The sequence below is a fragment of the Somniosus microcephalus genome, unplaced genomic scaffold (genome assembly GCF_052327205.1).
Source record: "Somniosus microcephalus isolate GS21.2 unplaced genomic scaffold, FLI_Smic_1.0 unresolved_chr1, whole genome shotgun sequence".
Taxonomy (NCBI): Eukaryota; Metazoa; Chordata; class Chondrichthyes; order Squaliformes; family Somniosidae; genus Somniosus; species Somniosus microcephalus.
In genome coordinates this window covers 11116259-11138405 of record NW_028225179.1, presented here as the reverse complement: position 1 = coordinate 11138405, position 22147 = coordinate 11116259, and the positions used below count along the sequence as shown (strand labels likewise).

At 47.9% G+C, this 22147-nt stretch overlaps 1 protein-coding gene across 1 annotated transcript; it reads left to right on the top strand.

The window, feature by feature from the left end:
* The first annotated feature begins 438 nt into the window (after positions 1–438).
* LOC147093430 (uncharacterized) lies at positions 439–18341 on the top strand. The gene is made up of 2 exons (XM_085974321.1): positions 439–508; positions 16865–18341. The coding sequence occupies exon 2, from the start codon at positions 16973–16975 to the stop codon at positions 17825–17827; it is 855 nt and encodes a 284-aa protein (XP_085830447.1). The 5' UTR covers positions 439–508; positions 16865–16972; the 3' UTR covers positions 17828–18341.
* Positions 18342–22147: the final 3806 nt, after the last annotated feature.

The window sequence follows — 22147 nt, the reverse complement described above, 5'->3', positions numbered from 1 at the left end:
AGTAAAGCTCCCTCTACACTGTCCCATCAAACACTCCCAGGGCAGGTACAGCACGGGTTAGATACAGAGTGTCAGCCATGGCTCAGGCGGCAGCACTCTCTCCTCTGAGTCAGAAGGTTGTGGGTTGAAGTCCCACTCCAGAGACTCGAGTCTAAAACTCTGTGCTGCCCCTCCAGTGCAGTGCTGAGGGAGTAAAGCCCAGTGCAGAGTAAAGTTCCCTCTGCACTGCTCCACTAACAGGCCTGAGCCCCAAACTCAGAAGAGCGCCCTCTGCTGCATTCCACGTGTCTCAGCAGCGGGAGAAGCAGGCGGCGGAAGTCCCGCCCCTCGAACACCCCGATTGGTTGGAGGACCCGCCGCCACCTCAGTCCTCCGAGCTCCGCCCGCTCTCTCCCTATTGGTCGGAGCTCCCGTCAGTCACCGCCGTGGAGTTGATGACGTGCCCAGTCAAGCTCCCTGCAGAAGACAAGGGGCTGCGGCCGCTCCGTGCCGGGAGGGCGCTGGGACGGTGCGGTTTGTATTTTCTTTTTATTTATCTCCCCGCCCGCGCTTCTCTCCGCTATATGTAAAAAAAACCCTGATAAGACTCACTTTCCGCCGGTGATCCGGACTCTCGCGGTTGCCCGGGCCTTCCCCAGAATGCGAGGCCCTGCGCAGGCGCGGTAGCGGCTCAACTTCGGGAGCGGGGCCCGGCGGCGCATGCGGAGTAGGGGGAGTGGGCGGGGCTTATTCAGAGGGGAAGGATGATTGACAGGTTCCCAGGGGGGGTGTGCTGAGCATGCGCGGTGCGGGCCGGGCGCCTGTGGAGCAGGAGAGGGCGGGGCCATGGGGCGCATGCGCGGGATCAGCGGCAACTTTATTGTCACAAAGGGACCGAGTGTCTTCAAATCTCTCCCCTCCTCTTCTAATTTCCTGCAAAACCAGTTTATAAAAGTCATCACTGAAAGTACATAGAAACATAGAAGACAGGCTGATCATAAAAAAAGCAGTTTGTTTTTAAATTGATGAAACAGAAACAAGAAACCCTGGGGAGCAAATGTGAGTAAAAATATTTTTTCTCCCTGAATTAATTTTTTAAATATTAATTTTCTGCGTTTTTAATGATTAATTTCAAGCACTTTAAGAGAAATATGGGAGTGGTGGGGGTTCTCTTAAAGGGACAGGCGCTCTTTCTATGAGATTTTCATTAAAGGGACCGTGTCCCCGTGGATGACCAATTTTAAAGGGACAGCATCTCCCTTTTTTATAATGTATATGTAAGAGACTGACATTTAAAGTAGGGCTAATCCCCTGCTCCCCTGAGTGCTTGGTGAGAAATCAGGTGCTGTTTGCTCTCGCCCCCTCCCAATTTTCTGCCAAGGGACAGAAAGCAGAGAGTAGTGGTGAACGGTTTCTTTTCAGACTGGAGGGAGGTAAACAGTGATGTTCCCCAGGGGTCGGTATTAGGATCAATGTTCCCTCTTTTTTTTTGAGGTGCGTGTCCCCTTTAACGGGCTGCACGGCCCATTCAAATTTCCGCACATGCGCGTTTATTCCATTTACAGGGCGGTGAGCCGGCTGCGCGGGACCTCCAGACCGCTGCGTGGCCGCGCAACTTAACGTGAACATTGATTCAGACCACTGCTTTTTTTGATATATATTAATGACCTGGACTTGGGGATCCAGGGCAAAATTTCAAAATTTACAGATGACACGAAACTCGGAAATGTAGCAAACAATGAGGATAGTAACAGACTTCAGGAGGATGTAGCCAGACTGGTGAAATGGGCAGAAACGTGGCAGATTAAATTTAATGTAGAGAAGTGTGAAGTGATTCATTTTGGTAGGAAGAATGAGGAGAGGCAATATAAACTAAATGGCCCAGTTTTAAAGAGGGTGCAGGAACAGAGAGGCCTCGGGGTGTATGTACACAAATCTTAGAAGGTGGCAGGACAAGTTGAGAAGGCTGTTAAAAAAGTATACAGGATCCTTGACTTTATTAATAGAGGAATAGAGTACAAAAGCAAGCAGGTTATGCTAAGCCTTTATAAAACACTGGCTAGGCTTCCGCTGGGCACCACACTTTAGGAAGGATGTCAAGGCCTTAGAGAGGGTGCAGAAGAAATTTACGAGAATGGGACCAGGGATGAGGGACTTGAGTTACGTGGAGAGACGGGAGAAGCTGGGCTTGTTCTCCTTAAGCAAAGAAGATTAAGAGGAGATTTGACAGAGTTGTTCAAAATCAGGATGGATTTTGAGAGAGTAAATAAGGAGAAACCGTTTCCAATGGCTGAAGGGACAGAAACCAGACAAGCGTGCTAAGCTTGAATAAAGGAGACTATGAAGGTATGAGAGCGGAATTGAGTAGAGTGGATTGGGGAAATAGATTAAAGGGTAAGACGATACATGATCAGTGGTGTACATTTAAGGAGTTATTTTACAACTTCCAAAAAAATATATTCCACTGAGAAGAAAAGGGTGTAAAAGAAAAGACAGCCATCCGTGGCTAAGTAAAGAAATTAAGGATAGTATTCGACTAAAAACAAGGGCATATAAGGTAGCCAAATCTAGCGGGAGGATAGAGGATTGGGAAAACTTTAAAAGACAGCAAAAAAATAACAAAAAGATTGATTAAGAAAGGGAAGATAGATTATGAAAGTAAATTAGCAAAAAATATAAAAACAGATAGTAAGAGTTTTTATAGTTATATAAAAAGAAAAAGGGTGGCTAAAGTAAATGTTGGTCCCTTAGAGGATGAGACCGGGAAATTAATGGTGGGAAATATGGAGATGGCAAAAACACTGAATGAATATTTTGTATCAGTCTTTACAGTAGAAGACACTAAGAATATCCCAACACTGGACAAACAGGGGGCTATAGGGGGGAGGAGCTAAACACGATCAGAATCACTAAGGAAGTGGTACTCGGTAAAATAATGGGACTCAAGGCGGATAAATCACCTGGACCTGATGGCTTACATCCTAGGGTCTTGAGGGAAGTGGCGGTAGGGATTGTGGATGCATTGGTAATAATTTTCCAAAACTCCCTGGACTCAGCAAAGGTCCCGGCAGACTGGAAAACTGCTAATGTAACACCCTTATTTAAAAAGGGCAGTAGACAGAAGGCTGGAAACTATAGACCGGTTAGCCTAATATCTGTGGTAGGTAAAATATTGGAGCCCATTATTAAGGAGACAGTAACAGGACATTTGGATAATCATAATTTAATTGGACAAAGTCAGCATGGTTTTATGAAGGGGAAGTCATGTTTGACAAATTTGCTGGAGTTCTTTGAGGAAGTAACATATAGGGTGGATAAAGGGGAACCAGTGGACGTAGTGTATTTAGACTTCCAAAAGGCATTTGACAAGGTGCCACACAAAAGATTATTGCTTAAGATAAAAAATCACGGGATTGGGGGTAATATTCTGGCATGGATAGAGGATTGGCTATCTAACAGAAGGCAGAGAGTTGGGATAAATGGTTCATTCTCAGACTGGCAATCAGTAACTAGTGGTGTTCCGCAGGGGTCAGTGCTGGGTCCCCAACTCTTTACAATCTATATTAACGATTTGGAGGAGGGGACCGAGTGTAACATATCAAAGTTTGCAGATGATACTAAGATGGGAGGGAAAGTAGTGAGTGAGGAGGACATAAAAAACCTGCAAGGGGACATAGACAGGCTAAGTAAGTGGGCAGAGATTTGGCAGATGGAATACAATACTGGAAAGTGTGAGGTTATGCACTTTGACAGGAAAAATCGTAGAGCAAATTATTATCTTAATGGCAAGTTACTGGAAAGTACTGAAGTACAAAGGGATCTGGGGGTCCTGGTGTACGAAACTCAAAAGGTTAGTATGCAGGTGCAGCAAGTGATTAAGAAGGCCAATGGAATGTTGGCTTTCATTGCTAGGGGGATAGAATATAAAAATAGGGAGGTATTGCTTCAGTTGTACAAGGTATTGGTGAGACCGCACCTGGAATACTGCGTACAGTTTTGGTGTCCATACTTAAGAAAGGACGTACTTGCTCTCGAGTCAGTACAAAGAAGGTTCACTCGGTTAACCCTGGGGATGAGGGGATGGACATATGAGGAGAGGTTGAGTAGATTGGGACTCTACTCATTGGAGTTCAGAAGAATGAGAGGCGATCTTATTGTAACATATAAGATTGTGAAGGGGTTGGATCGGGTGGATGCGGGGAGGATGTTCCCGATGGTGGGTGAAACTGGAACTGGGGGCATAGTGTTAGAATAAGGGGCTGCTCTTTCAAAACTGAGATGAGGAGGAACTACTTCATTCAGAGGGTGGTAGGTCCATGGAATATGCTGCCCCAAAAAGCTGTAGAAGCTACATCATTACATAAATTTAAAACAGAAATAGACAGTTTCCTAGAAGTAAAGGGAATTAAGGGTTACGGGGAGCGGGCAGGAATTTGGACATGAGTCTAGGTTCGGATCGGTCATGGCCCTGTGGGTAGCGGAGCGGGCCCAGGGACCGTGTAGCCTGATCCTGCTCCTATTTCGTGTGTCTAATTCTGTTAGATTCAGGAGATGGTTCTGTGATAGTAGATTGGCGGTTAGGATCAGATCAGCCATGATCTTATTGAATGGCGGAGCAGGCTCGAGGGGCTGATTGGCCTACTCCTGCTCCTATTTCTTATGTTCTTATGTAAGGCGATTGGCAAAAGAACCAGAGGTGACATGAGGAAACAGATTTTTACACCAAGTTGTTGTGATCTGGAATGCGCTGCCTGAAAGGGCGGTGGAAGCAGAATCAATATTATAATTCAAAAGAGATTGAGGTAAATACTTGAAGGGAAAACATTTACAAGGCTTTGGGGAAAGAGCAGGGGGAGTGGGATTAATTGGATCGCTCTTTCAAAGAGCCGGCACAGGCACGATGGGCCGAATGGCCTCCTTCTGTGCTGTATCATTCTATGATGCTATTCTACACAGACACACACACATACAGTCAGACAGACACACACAAACACATACTCACTAAAATACAGTCAGACACACACACACATTTTTTCTGCATGAACTTTTATTATGAATTTCAAAGACTTTACGAAAAGGGCGGGAGTGGTGGGCGGAGGGCTCTTAAAGGGACAGGGACTCTTCTTTTCAAAGTGATTTTCATTAAAGGGTCCGAGTCCCTCCTTGCCTGTGGAGGGCCAATTTTAAAAGGACAGCGTCTCGAAATCAGGTGCTGTCTGCGTGTGAACCACCTCCTCCCAATTTCCTGCCAAGCGATCCCTGCGGGCACCACTCCACTCTAGGAGTGGCTCCTAGAATCATACAGCACAGAAGGAGGCCATTCAGCCCATCGTGCCTGTGCCGGCTCTTTGAAAGAGCTCTCCATTTAGTCCCACTCCCCCTGCTCTTTCCCCATAGCCCTGAAAATGTTTCCCCTTGAAGTATTTATCCAATTCCCCAGTGAAGGTTATTATTGACTCTGCTTCCACCGCCCTTTCAGGCAGCGCATTCCAGATCACAACAACTCGCTGCGTCAATAAAATTCTCCTCACCTCGCCTCTGGTTCTTTTGTCAATGACCTTATATCTGTGTCCTCTGGTTACCGAGCCTCCTGCCACTGGAAACAGTTTCTCCTTATAAGCTACAGCTATACAAAGCCCGGGTTAGACCCCAGAGAGTCATAACGGCACAGAAGGAGGCCATTCAGCCCATCGAGTCCGTGCCGGCTCTCTGTATACAATCCAGTCAGTCCCATTCCCCCGCTCTATCCCCGTAGCCCTGCAAGTTTATTTCCCTCAAGTGCCTATCCAGTCTCCCCTTGAAAACATTGAGTGTCTCCGCTTCCACCACTTCCGTCGGCAGCGAGTTCCAGGTCCTCACCACTCATTGCGTAAAAAAGTTTTTCCTCACATCCCCCCTGTATCTCTTGCCCAAAACCTTAAATCTGTGTCCCCTAGTCCTTGTACCATCAACTAGTGGGAACAGCCTTTCTCCGTCTAGCCTATCCAAACCCGTCATAATCTTGTACACCTCTATCAAATCACCCCTCAACCTCCTTTGCTCTAATGAAAACAAATCCAGCTTCTCCAACCTGTCCTTGTAGCTAAGATCCCCCATCCCCAGAACCATTCTGGTAAATCTCCTCTGCACCCTCTCAAGGGCCTTCACATCCTTCCTAAAGTGTGGTGACCAGAACTGGACGCAATACTCCAGTTGTGGCCTAACCAGCGCTTTATAAAGGTTCAGCATAACTTCTCTACTTTTGTACTCAATACCTCTATTTATGAAGCCCAAGATCCCATATGCTTTGTTAACCACTCTCAATATGTCCCGCCACCTTCAGGGACCTACGCACAGTAACTCCCAGGAACTCCCTGGAGCACTGTCTACAGTTCTGGGCACCGCACATCAGAAAGGATATATTGGCCTTGGAAGGAGTGCAGCACAGATTGACCAGAATGTTTCCCAGGCTCCAAGGGTTAGATTATGAGGGAGAGATTACATAAACTAGGCTTGTGTTCCCTGGAATCTAGAAGGTTAAGGAGTGATTGAGGATTTTAGGATTTTGAAAGGAATTGGTAGAGAAGATAGAGAGAAACTTTTTCCGCCAGTGGGGCAGCCGAGGACAAGGGGACATAAGAACATAAGAAATAGGAGCAGGAGTAGGCCAATCGGCCCCTCGAGCCTGCTCCACCATTCAATAAGATCATGGCTGATCTGATCCTAAACTCAAATCTTCTATCACTCTCCATCCCACCCGAACCTATGTGATCTCCCGGGAGAGGCGAAAAACCAGATAAAAAACCCAATGGCCAATTTGGGAGAAAAAATCTGGGAAATTCCTCTCCGTCCCATCTAGGCGATCGAAACTCTTCCAGGAGATCACTCTGTCCCTATATTTTCTACAGTACTTACCTTCTGTAAAGGCGATCTCCACCCCAGCCAGGAACAGGAATAAAACCATCTCCTGAAATCTAACACCGAATTAGAACACAAGAAGTAGGAGCAGAACCAGGCTACACGGCCCTTGGGCCCACTCCACTACCCACAGGGCCATGACCGATCCGAACCTAGACTCATGTCCAATTTCCTGCCCGCTCCCCGTAACCCTTAATTCCCTTTACTTCTAGGGAACTATCTATTTCTGTTTTAAAATTTATTTAATGATGTAGCTTCCACAGCTTTCTGGGGCAGCAAATTCCACAAACCTACCACCCTCTGAGTGAAGAAGTCTCTCCTCATTTCAGTTTTGAAAGAGCAGCCCCTTATTTTAAGATTATGCCTCCTAGTTGTAGTTTCACCCATCATTGGGAACATCCTCACCGCATCCACCCGATCAAGCCCCTTCACAATCTTATATGTTTCAATAAGATCGCCTCTCATTCTTCTGAACTCCAATGAGGAGTCCCAATCGACTCAACCTCTCCTCATATGACCACCCCCTCATCCCCGGGATTAACCGAGTGAACCTTCTTTGTACTGACTCGAGAGCAAGTATGTCTTTTCTTAAGTATGGACACCAAAACTGTATGCAGTATTCCAGGTGCGGTCTCACCAATACCTTGTATAACTGCAGCAATACCTCCCTGTTTTTATATTCTATCCCCCTAGCAATAAAAGCCAACATTCCATTGGTCTTCTTGATCACTTGCTGCACCTGCATACTAGCTTTTTGAGTTTCGTGCACCAGGACCCCCAGATCCCTTTGTACTTCAGTACTTTCCAGTTTCTTGCCATTAAGATAATAACTTGCTCTATGATTTTTCCTGCCAAAGTGCATAACCTCACACGTTCCAGTATTGTATTCCATCTGCCAAATCTCTGCCCACTTACTTAGCCTGTCTATGTCCCTTTGCAGGTTTTTTATGTCCTCCTCACTCACTACTTTCCCTCCCATCTTTGTATCATCTGCAAACTTTGATATGTTGCACTCGGTCCCCTCCTCCAAATCGTTAATATAGATTGTAAAGAGTTGGGGACCCAGCACTGACCCCTGCGGAACACCACTAGTTACTGATTACCAGTCTGAGAATGAACCATTTACCCCAACTCTCTGCTTTCTGTTAGAGAGCCAATTCTCCACCCACGCCAGAATATTACCCCCAATCCCGTGATTTTTTATCTTAAGCAATAATCTTTTGTGTGGCACCTTGTCAAATGCCTTTTGGAAGTCTAAATGCACTACGTCCACTGGTTCTCCTTTATCCACCCTGTATGTTACTTCCTCAAAGAACTCAAGCAAATTTGTCAAACATGACTTCCCCTTCATAAAACCATGCTGACTTTGTCCTATTAAATTATGTTTATCCAAATGTCCCGTTACTGTCTCCTTAATAATGGACTCTAACATTTTACCAACCACAGATGTTAGGCTAACAGGTCTCTAGTTTCCAGCCTTCTGCCTCCTGCCCTTTTTAAATAAGGGTGTTACATTAGCAGTTTTCAATCTGTGGAAGCTACATCATTAAATAAATTTAAAACGGAAATCGACAGTTTCCTAGAAGTAAAGGGAATTAGGGGTTACGGGGAGCGGGCAGGATATCAGACATGAGGCTAGGTTCGGATTGGTCATGGCCCTGTGGGTGGCGGAGCGGGCCCAGGGGCCGCGTAGCCTGGTCCTGCTCCTACTTCTTGTGTTCTAATTCTGTGTTAGATTTCAGGAGATGGTTCTATTCACAGGGATTAGTGGAGACCTCGGGAACAGGCTGCCAGCTAGGAGTCCTTCAAGAGTAAATTGGGCCTGTTCCTGGCTGGGGTGGAGATCACCTCTTACAGAAGGTAAGTACTGCAGGAAATACAGGGAGAGAGTGATCTCCTGGACGAGTTTCGATCGCCTAGAAGGGTCAGAGAGGAATTTCTCAGATTTTTTCTCCCAAATTGGTCATTGGGTTTTTTAACTGGTTTTTCGCCTCTCCCGGGTGATCACATGGGTTCGGGTGGGACGGAGAGTGAAAGTAGATTTGAGGTTCGGATCAGATCAGCCATGATCTTATTGAATGGCGGAGCAGGCTCGAGGGGCCAATTGGCCTACTCCTGCTCCTGTTTTTTATGTTCTTATGTAACCAGTACAAGTGAAGCGACTCCTTCTCCCGGAGATTTATTAAACATGAATACTCCAAGAGTTGACCAAAAATCAGGTGAGTAATATTAATCAAGGAGTCAATTTCTGCTGTAAGAAGGGATGATACCTTAGCAGGTTCCTCTAATGAGGCCATATGGATAGAACTTAAAAACAAAAAGGGGGCAAGCACTTTGCTGGGAGTGTACTATAGGCCCCCAAACAGTAAGGGGGAGATAGAGGAACAGATATGTAGGCTAATCTCAGAGAAGTGTAGAAATAATAAGGTAATAATTGTTGGGGATTTCAACTTCCCCAATATTAACTGGGATAGTCAGAGTGTGAAAGGCTTAGAGGGTGTGGAATTCTTAAAGTGCATCCAGGAGAGCTTTTTCAGCCAACATGTAGAAAGTCCTACAAGAGATGGGGCGGTACTGGACCTAATTCGAGGGAATATAGCAGGGTAAGTGGTAGAAAGGTTAGTAGGAGAGCATTTTGGTGACAGTGACCATAATTCGGTGAGATTTAAAGTAGTTATGGAAAAGGACAAAGATGGACTGGAAATAAAGGATCTAAATTGGGGGAAGGCCGATTTTAATATGATAAGGCAGGATCTGGCCAAAGTGGACTGGGATCAACTACTTGTAGGAAAATCCACATCAGAGCAGTGGGAGTCTTTCAGAAAGGAAATTGAGAGAGTACAACGCCATCATGTTCCTGTAAAGGTCAAGGGTGGGACCAACAAGCCCAGGGAACCCTGGATGTCAAGGGACATACAAGAATGGTTTAGGAAAAAAAGGGAGGCTATTGGCAGATAGAAAGGACTAAAAACAGTGGAAGCCCTAGAGGAGTATAGAAAGTGCAGGGGGGTACTTAAAAAAGAAATTAGGAGAACGAAGAGAGGTCATGAAAAAACACTGGCAGGCAAAATAAAGGAAAATCCCACGGTGTTTTATTAGTATATTAAAGGCAAGAGGAAAACCAGGGAAAGAGTAGAGCCCATTAGGGACCAAAGTGGCAATCTGTGTGTAGAGCCAGAAGATGTAGGTGAGGTTTTAAATTAATATTTTGCATCTGTGTTCACTATGGAGAAGGACGATGCAGGCATAGAAATCAGGCAGGGGGATTGTGATATACTTGAACAAATTAGTATTGAGAGGGAGGAGGTACTCGTGGTTTTAGCGGGCTTAAAAGTGGATAAACCCCCAGGCCCAGATGAGACGTATCCCAGGCTGCTGTGAGAGGCAAGGGAGGAGATTGCAGGGGCTCTGACACAAATTTTCAGAACCTCTCTGGCCACAGGGGAGGTGCCAAAGGACTGGAGGACAGCTAACGTAGTACCATTATTCAAGAAGGGTAGTAGTAGGGATAAACCAGGGCATTACAGGCCAGTGAGCCTAACATCAGTGGTAGGGAAATTATTGGAAAAAATTCTGAGGGACAGAATTAGTCTCCACTTGGAGAGGCAAGGATTAATCAAGAGAGTCAGCATGGCTTTGTCAGGGGGAGATCATGTCTAACCAATTTGATTGAATTTTGAGAGGGGGTGACTAGGTGTGTGGATGAGGGTAGTGCAGTTGAAGTAGTCTACATGGACTTCAGTAAGGCTTTTGACAAAGTCCCACATGGGAGACTGGTCAAGAAGGTAAGAGCCCATGGGATCCAGGGCAATTTGGCACATTGGATCCAAAATTGGCTTAGTGGCAGGAGGCAGAGGGTGATGGTCGAAGGTTGTTTTTGTGACTGGAAGCCTGTGTCCAGTGGTGTACCGCAGGGATCGGTGCTGGGTCCTTTGCTGCTTGTAGTGTACATTAATGATTTAGATATGAATGTAGGAGGTATGATCAGTAAGTTCGCTGATGACACGAAAATTGGTGGAGTGGTAAATAGCGAGGAGGGAAGCCTCAGGCTACAGGAGAATATAGACGGGTTGGTTAGATGGGCAGCACAGTGGCAAATGGAATTTAACCCTGAAAAGTGTGAGGTGATGCATTTTGGGAGGACTAACAAGGGAATACACAATGAATGGTAGGACCCTAGGAAGGACAGAGGATCAGCGGGACCTTGGTGTGCATGTACACAGATCCCTGAGAGCAGCAGGACAGCTAGATAGGGTGGTTAAGAAGGCATATAGGATACCTGCCTTCATTAGCCGAGGCATAGAATATAAGAGCAGGGAGGTTATGATGGAGCTGTACAAAACGCTAGTTAGGCCACAGCTGGAATACTGTGTGCAGTTCTGGTCGCCACACTATAGGAGGGATGTGATTGCATTGGAGAGGGTGCAGAGGAGATTCACCAGGGTGTTACCTGGGCTGGAGCGCTTCAGCTATGAAGAGAGACTGGACAGGCTGGGGTTGTTTTCCTTAGAGCAGGGAAGGCTGAGGGGGGACCTGATTGAGGTGTACAAAATTATGAGGGGCATAGGGTAGATAGAAAGGAACTTTTCCCCTTAGTAGAGGGGTCAATAACAAGGGGCATAGTTTCAAGGTAAGGGGCAGGAGGTTTAGAGGGGATTTGAGGAAAAACTTTTTCACCCAGAGGGTGGTTGGAATCTGGAACTCACTGCCTGAAAGGGTGGTAGAGGCAGGAACCCTCACAACATTCAAGAAGCATTTAGATGAGCACTTGAAACGCCATAGCATACAAGGCTACGGACCAAGTGCTGGAAAATGGGATTAGAATAGACAGGGCTTGATGGCCGGCGTGGACACGATGGGCCGAAGGGCCCCTTTCTGTGCTGTATAAATCTATGACTCTATGGTAGCACTCTTGCCTCTGAGGCATAAGGTTGTGGGTTCAAGTCCCACTCCAGAGACTTGAGCACAAAAATCCAGGCTGACACTCCAGTGCAGTACTGAGGCACTGTCAGAGGTGGTGTCTTTCGGATGAGACATTAAACTGAGGCCCTGTCTGCTCTCTCAGGTGGATGTAAAAGATCCCATGACACTATTTTGAGAAAGAAAGACTTGTATTTATATAGTGCTTTCATGACCAGCAGATGTCTTGAAGTGCTTTACAGCCAATGAAGTACTTTTGAGGCGTAGTCACTGTTGTAATGTGGGAAAGAGCAGGGGAAATATCCCCGGTGTCCTAGCCAATGTTTATCCCTCAATCAATGGAACAAAAGGATAATAGCAAAATACTGCGGATGCTGGAAATCTGAAATAACAACAGGAAATGCTGGAAACACTCGGCAGGCCAGGCAACATCCGTAGAGAGAGAAACCGAGTTAACAAAAAGATTGATTATCTGGTCATGATCACATTGCTGTTTGTGAGAGCTTGCTGTGCGCTATTTGACTGCCGCATTTCTTACATTACAACAGTGACTACACTTCAAAAGTACTTCATTGGCTGTAATGCACTTTGGGACGTCCGGTGGTGTTGAAAGGCGCTATCGAAATGCAAGTGTTTCTTTCTTCACTGGTCTCACCAGCGACCTCTACTGGCTGATGGTTGATTGACAGCCGAGAGTCCGCGCATGCGCACAGGGAGCGGCGGTTTGGCCGAGTCCGGCACAGTGACCCCTCCCGGTCACCAAGGGCAACAACCGCGCATGCCCAGAGGAGACCAGCCCCCTCCCCCATTCAGAGCTGCGCCTGCGCACTCGGATCCTGCCAGACGGAGTCGGCGCGGGACATTCCGGGAAAGTCCTTGGTGTCGGGTCCAGAGTCGTGATCGGTGACGCAAAGTGAGTTTTCTCCGGTCCGATTGGGTGGAGATTCGTGCGGGGTGGGGGGGGATCGGGAGAGAACAAAGAGAAATAGAAAAACCTGAGAGTCCGTGAGGCCCCGTACCGAGCGGCGTCAGTTGGACGGAGCACGTGATCTCGGGGACACGTGACCCAGCTCAGGGCCTGATTGACGGGAGCTTCCGACCAATAGGGAGCGAGCGGGGCGGGGCTGGAGGAGCGAGCTGGCGGCGGGTCCTCCAACCGATCGGGGAGCCCGAGGGGCGGGACTGGCGCCGGCTGATTGTCTGATCCGCAGGGCAGTGAGTTTCTCCAGTCCCTTGTTCAGGGCCCGGGGCCAGGGGAGGCTGTGGGCCTTTATTCCCCTCATTGGACACAAGGCTCTTTGGCTCACAACACACGGGCTCAGATTGCAATACAGACTTTTTAAATTCATCAATAAAAGCAGATAAACCTCGTGCTTCTGTGGATCAAACTTTCTAATATTTTATAGAATCATAGAATTGTTACAGCACAGAAGGAGGCCATTCGGCCCGTCGAGCCCGTGCCGGCTCTCTGCAAGATCACTTCAGCGAGTCCCACTCCCCGCCCTTTCCCCGTAACCCTGCACATTTCTTTACTTCAGGCACTTATCCAATTCCCTTTTGAAAGCGGTGATTGAATCTGCCTCCACCACCCTTTCAGGCAGTGCATTCCAGATCCTAACCACTCGCTGAGTAAAAAAGATTTTCCTCATGTCGCCTTTGGTTCTTCTGCCAATCACCTTAAATCTGTGTCCTCTGGTTCTCGACCCTTCTGTCAATGGGAACAGTTTCTACTCTGTCCAGACCCATCATGATTTTGAACACCTGTATCAAATCTCCTCTCTACCTTCTCTGCTGTAAGGAGAACCACCCCAGCTTCTCGAGTCCATCCACATAACTGAAGTCCCTCATCCCTGGAACCATTCTTGTAAATCTTTTCTGCACCCTCTCTGAGGTCTTCACATCCTTCATAAAGTGCGGTGCCCAGAATTGGACACAATTCACCAGTTGAGGCCGAACCAGTGTTTTATAAAGGTTCATCATAACTTCCTTGCTTTTGGACTCTCTGCCTCTATTTATTAAGCCCAGGATCCCGTATGCTTTTTTAACCACTTCCTCAACCTGCCCTGCCACCTTCAACGATTTGTGCACACATACCCCCAGGTCTCTCTGTTCATGCACCCACTTTAGAATTGTACCCTTTAGTTTATATTGCCTCACTTGGTTCTCCCTACCAAAATGTATCACTTTGCACTTTTCTGCGTTAAATTTCATCTCCCACGTGTCCGCCCATTCCACCAGCCTGTCTATGTCTTCTTGACGTCTATCACTATCCTCCTCACTGTTCACTATACTTCCAAGTTTTCTGTCATCTGCAAATTTTGAAATTGTGCCCTGTACACCCAAGTCTAAGTCATTAATATATATCAAGTGAAGCAGTGGTCCTAGTACTGATCCCTGGGGAACACCACTGTATACCTTCCTCCAGTCCGAAAAACAACCGTTCACCACTGCTCTCTGTTTCCTGTCACTTTGCCAATTTTGTATCCATGCTGCCACTGTCCCTTTTATTCCATGGGCTTCAACTTTGCTGGCAAGCCTATTATGTGGCACTTGTCGAACGCCTTTTGGAAATCCATGTACACCACATTAACTGCATTGCCCTCATCAACCCTCTCTGTTACCTCATCAAAAAACTCAATTAGAATCAGAGCGGCCGGGCCCGGCGGACGTGCGGCCAGGGCCCTGGCACCAGGAAACCCAGGGTGCAGTGCCTCCCCCATCCGAGCCGCCGCTTCCCAGTTTCTTCAGCCGGTTCCACAGAGTCCAACTCGGGAAAAGGACAGGAGCCAGGCTCCCAGAATGGCCCGCGGCCCCGGGGAGCATGTGCACTCTCAGCGGGGAAATCAGCGCGTTGGATAGAGCGGTTTCTGGGGCACGGGGGATTGTGGCTGCTGCGGCCGCCATTAGTCAGCGGCTGTCGGGAAGACATTTATTGCAGGCTGACGGAAGGTTGGTCCCTGGCCGCCTGTGTAGGTCTTTTTGTTGCTCCATTTTTGAGGATGTAACTAGTAAAATAGATAAGGGAGAACCAGTGGATGTTGTGTATTTGGACTTTCAGAAGGCTTTCGATAAGGTCCCGCATAAGAGATTAGCATGTAAAGTTAAGGCACATGGGATTGGGGGCAAGGTATTGACTTGGATAGAGAACTGGTTGGCAGACAGAAAGCAGAGTTGGAATAAACGGGTCTTTTTCCGAGTGGCAGGCAGTGACTAGTGGGGTACCGCAGGGATTGGCCCTTGGACCCCAGCTATTCACAATATATATTTATGATCTCGACAAGTGAACTAGATGTAATATCTCCAAATTTGCAGATGGCACAAAGCTGGGTGGGCGTGTGTGCTGTGAGGAGGATGCCGAGAAACTCCAGGAAACTACAGGACAGGTTGGGTAATTGGGCAGAAGCATGGCAGATGCAATATAACGTGGATAGATGTGAGGTTATCCACTTTGGTGGCCGAAACAGGAAGGCAGATTATTATCTGAATGGCAATAGATTGGGAGAAGGGGGAAGTGCAACGAGACCTGGGTGTCCTTGTGCACCAGTCACTGAAGGTAAGCATGCAGGTGCAGTAGGTGGTTAAGAAGGCAAATGGTATGTTGGCCTTCATAGCGAGAGGGTTTGAGTACAGGAACAAGGCTGTCTTGCTGCAGTTGTACAGGGCCTTGGTAAGACCGCATCTTGAGTATTGTGTGCAGTTTTGGTCGCCTTATCTGAGGAAGGATGTTCTTGCCGTGGAAGGAGTTCAGCAAAGATTCACCAGGCTGATACCTGGGATGGCAGGAATGGCATATGAGGAGAGATTGGGACGATTGGGCTTGTACTCGCTGGAGTTTAGAAGAATGAGAGGGGATCTCATTGAAACTTATAAAATTCTGACAGGACTGGACAGACTAGATGCAGGAAGGATGGTCGGGGAGTCCAGAACCAGGGGTCACAGTCTAAGGATAAGGGGTAGGCCATTTAGGACAGAAATGAGGAGGAATTTCTTCACCCAGAGAGTGATGAACCTGTGGAATTCTCTACCACAGAAGGCAGTAGAGGCCAATACATTAAATATAGTCAAGAAGGAGTTGGATATATTTCTTAAAGCTAATGGGATCAAGGGGTATGAGGAGAAAGCAGGGACCAGGTACTGAATTTTGATGATCAGCCATGATCGCATTGAATGGTGGAGCAGGCTAGAGGGGCCGAATGGCCTACTCCTGCTCCTATCTCCTATGTTTCTATGCTTCAGTTTGAGCTGGAGTGGAGATGCAGGAGAAGCTGCTGGGTTTAACCCCCAGTACTTCTGAGCCCAGGAGGACCCAACAATTTCCAATGTGAGACTGTCAAGGGAGGTGGATTCTGGGGGAGATTAGGTTGTTACACAGACACTGTCCGTACAACGTAAAAGAGTATTGTTTTAGGAACAAGTATTTCTGTACAGGCTTTTAATCCAGTTTACATCTACAGATTTGTTTTAATTCATTCTTGGGATGTGGGCGTAGCTCGCAAGAGCAGCAAATATTGCCAATCCCCAGTTTCCCGTTGAGAAGGGGGTGGTGAGTCACCTTCTTGAACCGCTGCAGTCCGTGTGGTGAAGGTATTCCCACAATGTTGTTCGGTAAGGAGTTCCAGGATTATGACCCAGCAACGATGAATATATCTGAGTCAGGATGATGTGTGACTTGGAGGGGAACTTGGATGTGATGGTGCTCCCATACAACAGCTGCCCTTGTCCTTCTAGGTGGTGGAGGTTGTGGGTTTTGGAGGTTCTGTCAAAGTTCTGGTCGAGTTGCAGATCTACAAAGTTCCTTTCCTTCGCCCCCTCCCACACCCACCTCTCTCTCTCTCTCCTCCCATAGAGGCCAGAGCCTTGTGTAGGCCCAGACCAGGTGGCGGATTCCCTCCCCTGAAGGACATCAGTGAACCAGTTGGGTATTTATGACAATCCGGCAGCTTTCATGGTCACTTTTTTCTAGTGCCGGCCCCACAATTGACCAGATTCATTGAGCTCAATTTCACAACCTGCCTTTGTTTTCTTGTGGGTAGTCTCTCACGCTTCCTGTTTTAAATTAATTTTACAGGGCACTGGAAGGGGAGGATTTACAGACAGGAAACTCAAACCAAACATCACGTCAAGATCTGATAGAGTCACTCGACTCATCGGATCTGAATATCATCGGCCTCTGAACATGGAAGCAAAAAGCACCGTTCACAGCGGGGAGAAACCGTACACGTGTTCTGTGTGTGGACGAGGCTTCAGCCACCCCTCTGGCCTATCGACACACAAGCGTATTCACACCGGGGAGAGGCCGTTCACCTGCTCTGAGTGTGGGAAGGGATTCACTCTGGCATTCAACTTGCTGATACACCAGCGTGTTCACACCGGGGAGAGGCCGTTCACCTGCTCTGAGTGTGGGAAGGGATTCACTGTTTCATCTCACCTACTGACACACCAGCGTGTTCACACTGGAGAGAGGCCGTTCACCTGCCCTGTGTGTGGGAAGGGATTCGCTCAGTCATCCAACTTGCTGATACACCAGCGTGTCCACACCGGGGAGAGGCCGTTCACCTGCTCTGAGTGTGGGAAGGGATTCACTCAGTCATCCAACCTGCTGATACATCAGCGTGTTCACACTGGGGAGAGGCCGTTCACCTGCTCTGAGTGTGGGAAGGGATTCACTATTTCATCTCACCTACTGACACACCAGCGTGTTCACACTGGAGAGAGGGGGTTCACCTGCTCTGAATGTGGGAAGGGATTCATTCAGTCATCCCACCTACTGACACACCAGCGTATTCACACCGGGGAGAGGCCGTTCACCTGCTCTGAGTGTGGGAAGGGATTCACTCGGTCATCCCACTTACTGAGACACCAGCGTGTTCACAATGGGGAGAGGCCGTTCACCTGCTCTGAGTGTGGGAAGGGATTCACTAATTCATCCAACCTGCTGAATCACCAGCGAGTTCACACTGATGAGAGACCTTTTAATTGCTCGGACTGTGGGAAGTGCTTTAAAAGTTCCAGGGAACTGACATGCCATTGACGTGTTCACACTGACGAGAGACCGTTCAGGTGCTCTCACTGCGGGACTGGGTTCAGGCGATCATCTGAGCTCACAGTACACCAGCGCACTCACACTGGGAAGAGGCCGTTCACTTGCTCCGTGTGAGGGAAGGGATTCACTCAGTCATCCACCCTGCTGGCACACCAACAAGTTCACACTGTGGAGAGGCCGTTCACCTGCTCTGAGTGTGGGAAGGGATTCACTCTGGCATCCAAACTGCTGACATACCAACAAGTTCACAATGGGGCGTGGCCGTTCACCTGCTCTGTGTGTGGGAAGGGATTCACTCAGTCATCCAACCTGCTGACACACCAGCGAGTTCACAAGTGACTGCAGGGGTTGGATTCTGCTGTTATTGCTGTTGTTAATCACATCCAGGACTGAACCATGTTCATTCTGACAGTTGGGGTTTGTTTCTGCTGATGTTAATAACCCCTATAACTAGGCTGGAGTTTAATATTCAGGATAGATGTCAAGTAAACCAGCTTTGTTTTAAACACATTGTTGTAGATTTTCTTCTTTCCCACCTGAGTGTTTAGCATCACCTGGCTGGAGCTCAGAAAGGACAATCTGGGGGAGGATCGTACGGCGGGAACAGAACTCCAGCCTGGACACAGTCCTTCAGGGCCACACTGAGAGGGGCAAATGGCACTTTGGTCTTTCTTCTCTCTCTTCACTGACGGCAAAGTTGCCATGCGGGTTAATCTCGAGGCGTGTGAGAAACGTGTCCCAGCCGCTCTCTGCCATGGTTCAGAGCTCCTAGGCAAGGAACAGAAGGCTCCTTTAGGAATGTACTCAGTGCTTTTTGTTTAATGGCCTTATTAACCTGTGTTGCTACTTTTAGTGATTTGTGTATCTGTATCCCTGGATCCCTCTGCTCCTCCAGCCCATTTAGACTCTTAGGGGGAAATTCGGTGGTGCCCCCTTTGGGTCGCTAAGGTCACCGGGGCTAATTTTAGCCCCCCGAAAAAGTTAGTGTCCCTGTGCATTAAATTCAGTGGTAGCACCCCAGGCAGGAGGTGGGGTGCTACTGGAAGCGCTCCCCTCCCTCTTGGGGCGCTACCAGTGAATTTCCCGGCACTTCGTGTAACAGCGCCACGCCCGTCGGCACATAGCACCGCGTCATAGCAGACCTCCCTCCCTGATTAACAGGGAGGAGCCTAGCACTGTGCACACCGGGGCCCTGCAGGACCACCGGGGAGTGGGGTGTCGGATCAAGAGGAGCGCCGGGCTGAGCGATCGTGGCCGGCACCCCAAAGAAGAAAGGGGAAGGGGGCAGGTGCTGGCAGTCGGCCAAAATAAAAAGTTGCCGCCCGACACCTGCCCTTTAAGTGGCGCTGCCACGGCTGCAGGAACAACCCCTGACCCTGTCGGACATATCATCCGGCGATAGGTCAGGGGTCGCAACCCAAGGTTGCAGCCGGGGTGCTGCACATGGCGATGATGTCATTGCCAGCGGTGCAGTGCTGCGGGGTGCTACCGTCTACCGCCACCGCTAACCTCCCGCTGAATATCGCGGGAGGCACAAAGCAACCCAATTTCACCCCCTTGTCCAAGTAGTGTGTGGCCTCCTTATTCTTCCCACCAAAACACACCACCTCACACTGATCTATAGTGAAATTCATTAACACACCACCTCACACTGATCTACAGTGAAATTCATTTGCCAATTACACGCCCATTCTGAAATTTATTAATATCTTCTTGCATTTTGTCTTCCTCAGTATTAACTCTACCTCCCAATTTGGTATCATCGACAAATTTTGAAATTGTTCTTCTGATTCCCGACTCCAAATCGTTTCTGTAAATGGTGAACAACAGTGATCCCAGCACCGATCCCTGTGGAACACCACTTACCAACTTTTGCCATCTGAGTAGCTGCTCCCAACCCCTACTTTCTGTTTTGTGACCAGCTTGCTATCCATAAACAGTATGTAAGATCTACAAGATGACCCAGGTCAGGCCGTGTGGAGTGAAGGGCCCGGCAGCAGAATGGATGGAAAATGGCTACAAAACAGAAATCAGAGGATTGGAGTTAAGGGAAGTTTGTAGCGATCTTTCCATCCATTCTGCTGCCTGGCCCTTGACTCCACACGGCCTGACCGTGGTCATCTTGTAGACCGTACATACTGCAGACACAGTGCACCAGTGGTGGAGGGGGTGGATATTGAGTCCTGTGGCAGGGGCGCTGATGAAGTGGATTTCTCTGTCCGCGAGTTTTGAGGCATCGCTAGTTGCATTTTTCACCTTTAAAAAAAAACCTTGCTGCCAGTTTATTAAAGCCATTAACAGCCGCTCAGGTGGGACACACCTATAAATGAGGCCTTGTAAGTTTCCCATAGAATGACAGGCCTGAACCCGAGTTAGAAAACATTTAGTAATTAAACGAGATTGGGCGGGGCCTGAGGTGTGAGTCAGTAATGGAAAATTGGTGGCCAGCGTACTTCACACCAGGGCTGAGGACCCGGGGACTTGGGTTTCTGTATCATTTATTGACTAATTTAGTTTATTGCCCAATGTCAATCAGACTGTCAGGTAAGCTTGCTGTCTGGTGGAGGCAGGGGTCCCCAATGGAGAGCTCTCTATGCGGGAGTCCTTCCCTGCACCATTGGGGATTTGGGGTGGAGACTGTTGCAAGGAGCTGTTGTGTGCAACAGATTATAAGCTCCTTTCCAGACTCCAAGGCCAGATGTCTTTTCTGCGGCCTAGAGGAGTCCCCGGGCCGTGTATATATTCAGTGTGAGAGGTTGCAGCCCCTGTATAGTTACCTGAAGGGGCTGCTCCTCAACTCTTGGTTACACTTTAGCCCCACACTCCTAATCTTTGGCCGCCCAGTGCGGAGGGGCGTGGGTAATGGGAGGATCTTCTCCTGGACCTGCTCTTGGGCCTGGTGAAAACAGCAATTTGTAGGTCCAGGATGGGCGGGGCCCATGGGGTGGTCACTCTGGCTGCCTGCCTCTCTCTCGCGGTCTTGTCCGTGCCCGGGTGGCCCTGGAGAGGGAGCAGGCGGTGTCCACCGGTTCACTTGATACCTTCCTCGACCGGTGGACACGGAAGGTATCAAGAGGCGATAATCGATCCTCACAATCACATTGTGATTTAATTATTAATTGTGTGTGTGTCACAAATACATTTCTTCTATTTTAATACAAAAGTTCTACTAGACATGTTAAACTATTAGTTATTTAATCAGGGCTGCAGCTGCTGAAAGGTTGACTGTACTGGGGTTTGTGGCCAGAGCTGGCAGACGTGTTGTTCTGAAGTCTGATGTCTCACACCTGAAGAGTCTGTTTATGTCGTGTTGTAATGACCTTTTTCTGTTGCCTGGTGTCAGAAATAGAAATCAAAGGGAGATGATGCCCCACTCTGTTAATCAACTCTTTGACACATTCCCATGCATTTCCTTTCTTAATTTACAAAGATCACAACTCCATTAGTGGACAATGGATTGCCAGTCTGCCACTTTTTAGTGAGGCTTGAAAGGATTCGCTGTGAAGCTACACCTGCCCATCTGTCTGTGTGTCACTGTGTTTGGATTGTGTTAGACAACAGTCCTAATATCTCGCCTACATCCATTATAATTTTTGAATGTTAGATTGTACTTGGAAGAAGTTGAGTTTGAATCTGACAATTCTGAAATTGGGAGCTTTTAGTGATTTCTGTTTTTCACTTAACTATATAGTGATGTGATCATTCAAGGCAAATTAAAAGATGCTGCTATTTACTGAACACAACTGAATAATTCTACAAGGATGCTATTGCAGTCTTCCTCAGTATTAACTACACCCTCCAATTTAGTGTCATCAGCAAATTTTGAAATTGTGCTTCTGATTCCCAAGTCCAAATCATTCATGTAAATGGTGAACAACAGTGGTCCCAGCACCAATCCCCGTGGAACACCACTTCCCACCTTCCGCCCGTCTGTAATTCTGAGGGAAACTTACGAGGCCTCGTTGTTTGTGTGTCCCACTCATGAGGCTGTAAAAGGGTTTAATAATTCGGCAACAATTCTTATAAAGGTGGAAGGAAGTGAAAAACACCACCAGCGTTGCCTAAAACACAAAGACAGGGAAGTTCACTTCATCAGCACCTTGGCACAGGACTCAATATCCACCCCCTCCACCATTGATGTACTGTGTCCACAGTAAGTATGATCTACAGGCCGTGTGGAGTCAAGGTCCAGGTAGCAGAATGGGTGGAAAGATGGCTCCAAAACAGAAATCAGAGGGTGGAAGTTAAGGGGAGTTTCTCGGACTAGCAGAAAGTGAGAACTGGTGTCCCACACGGATCCGTGCTGGG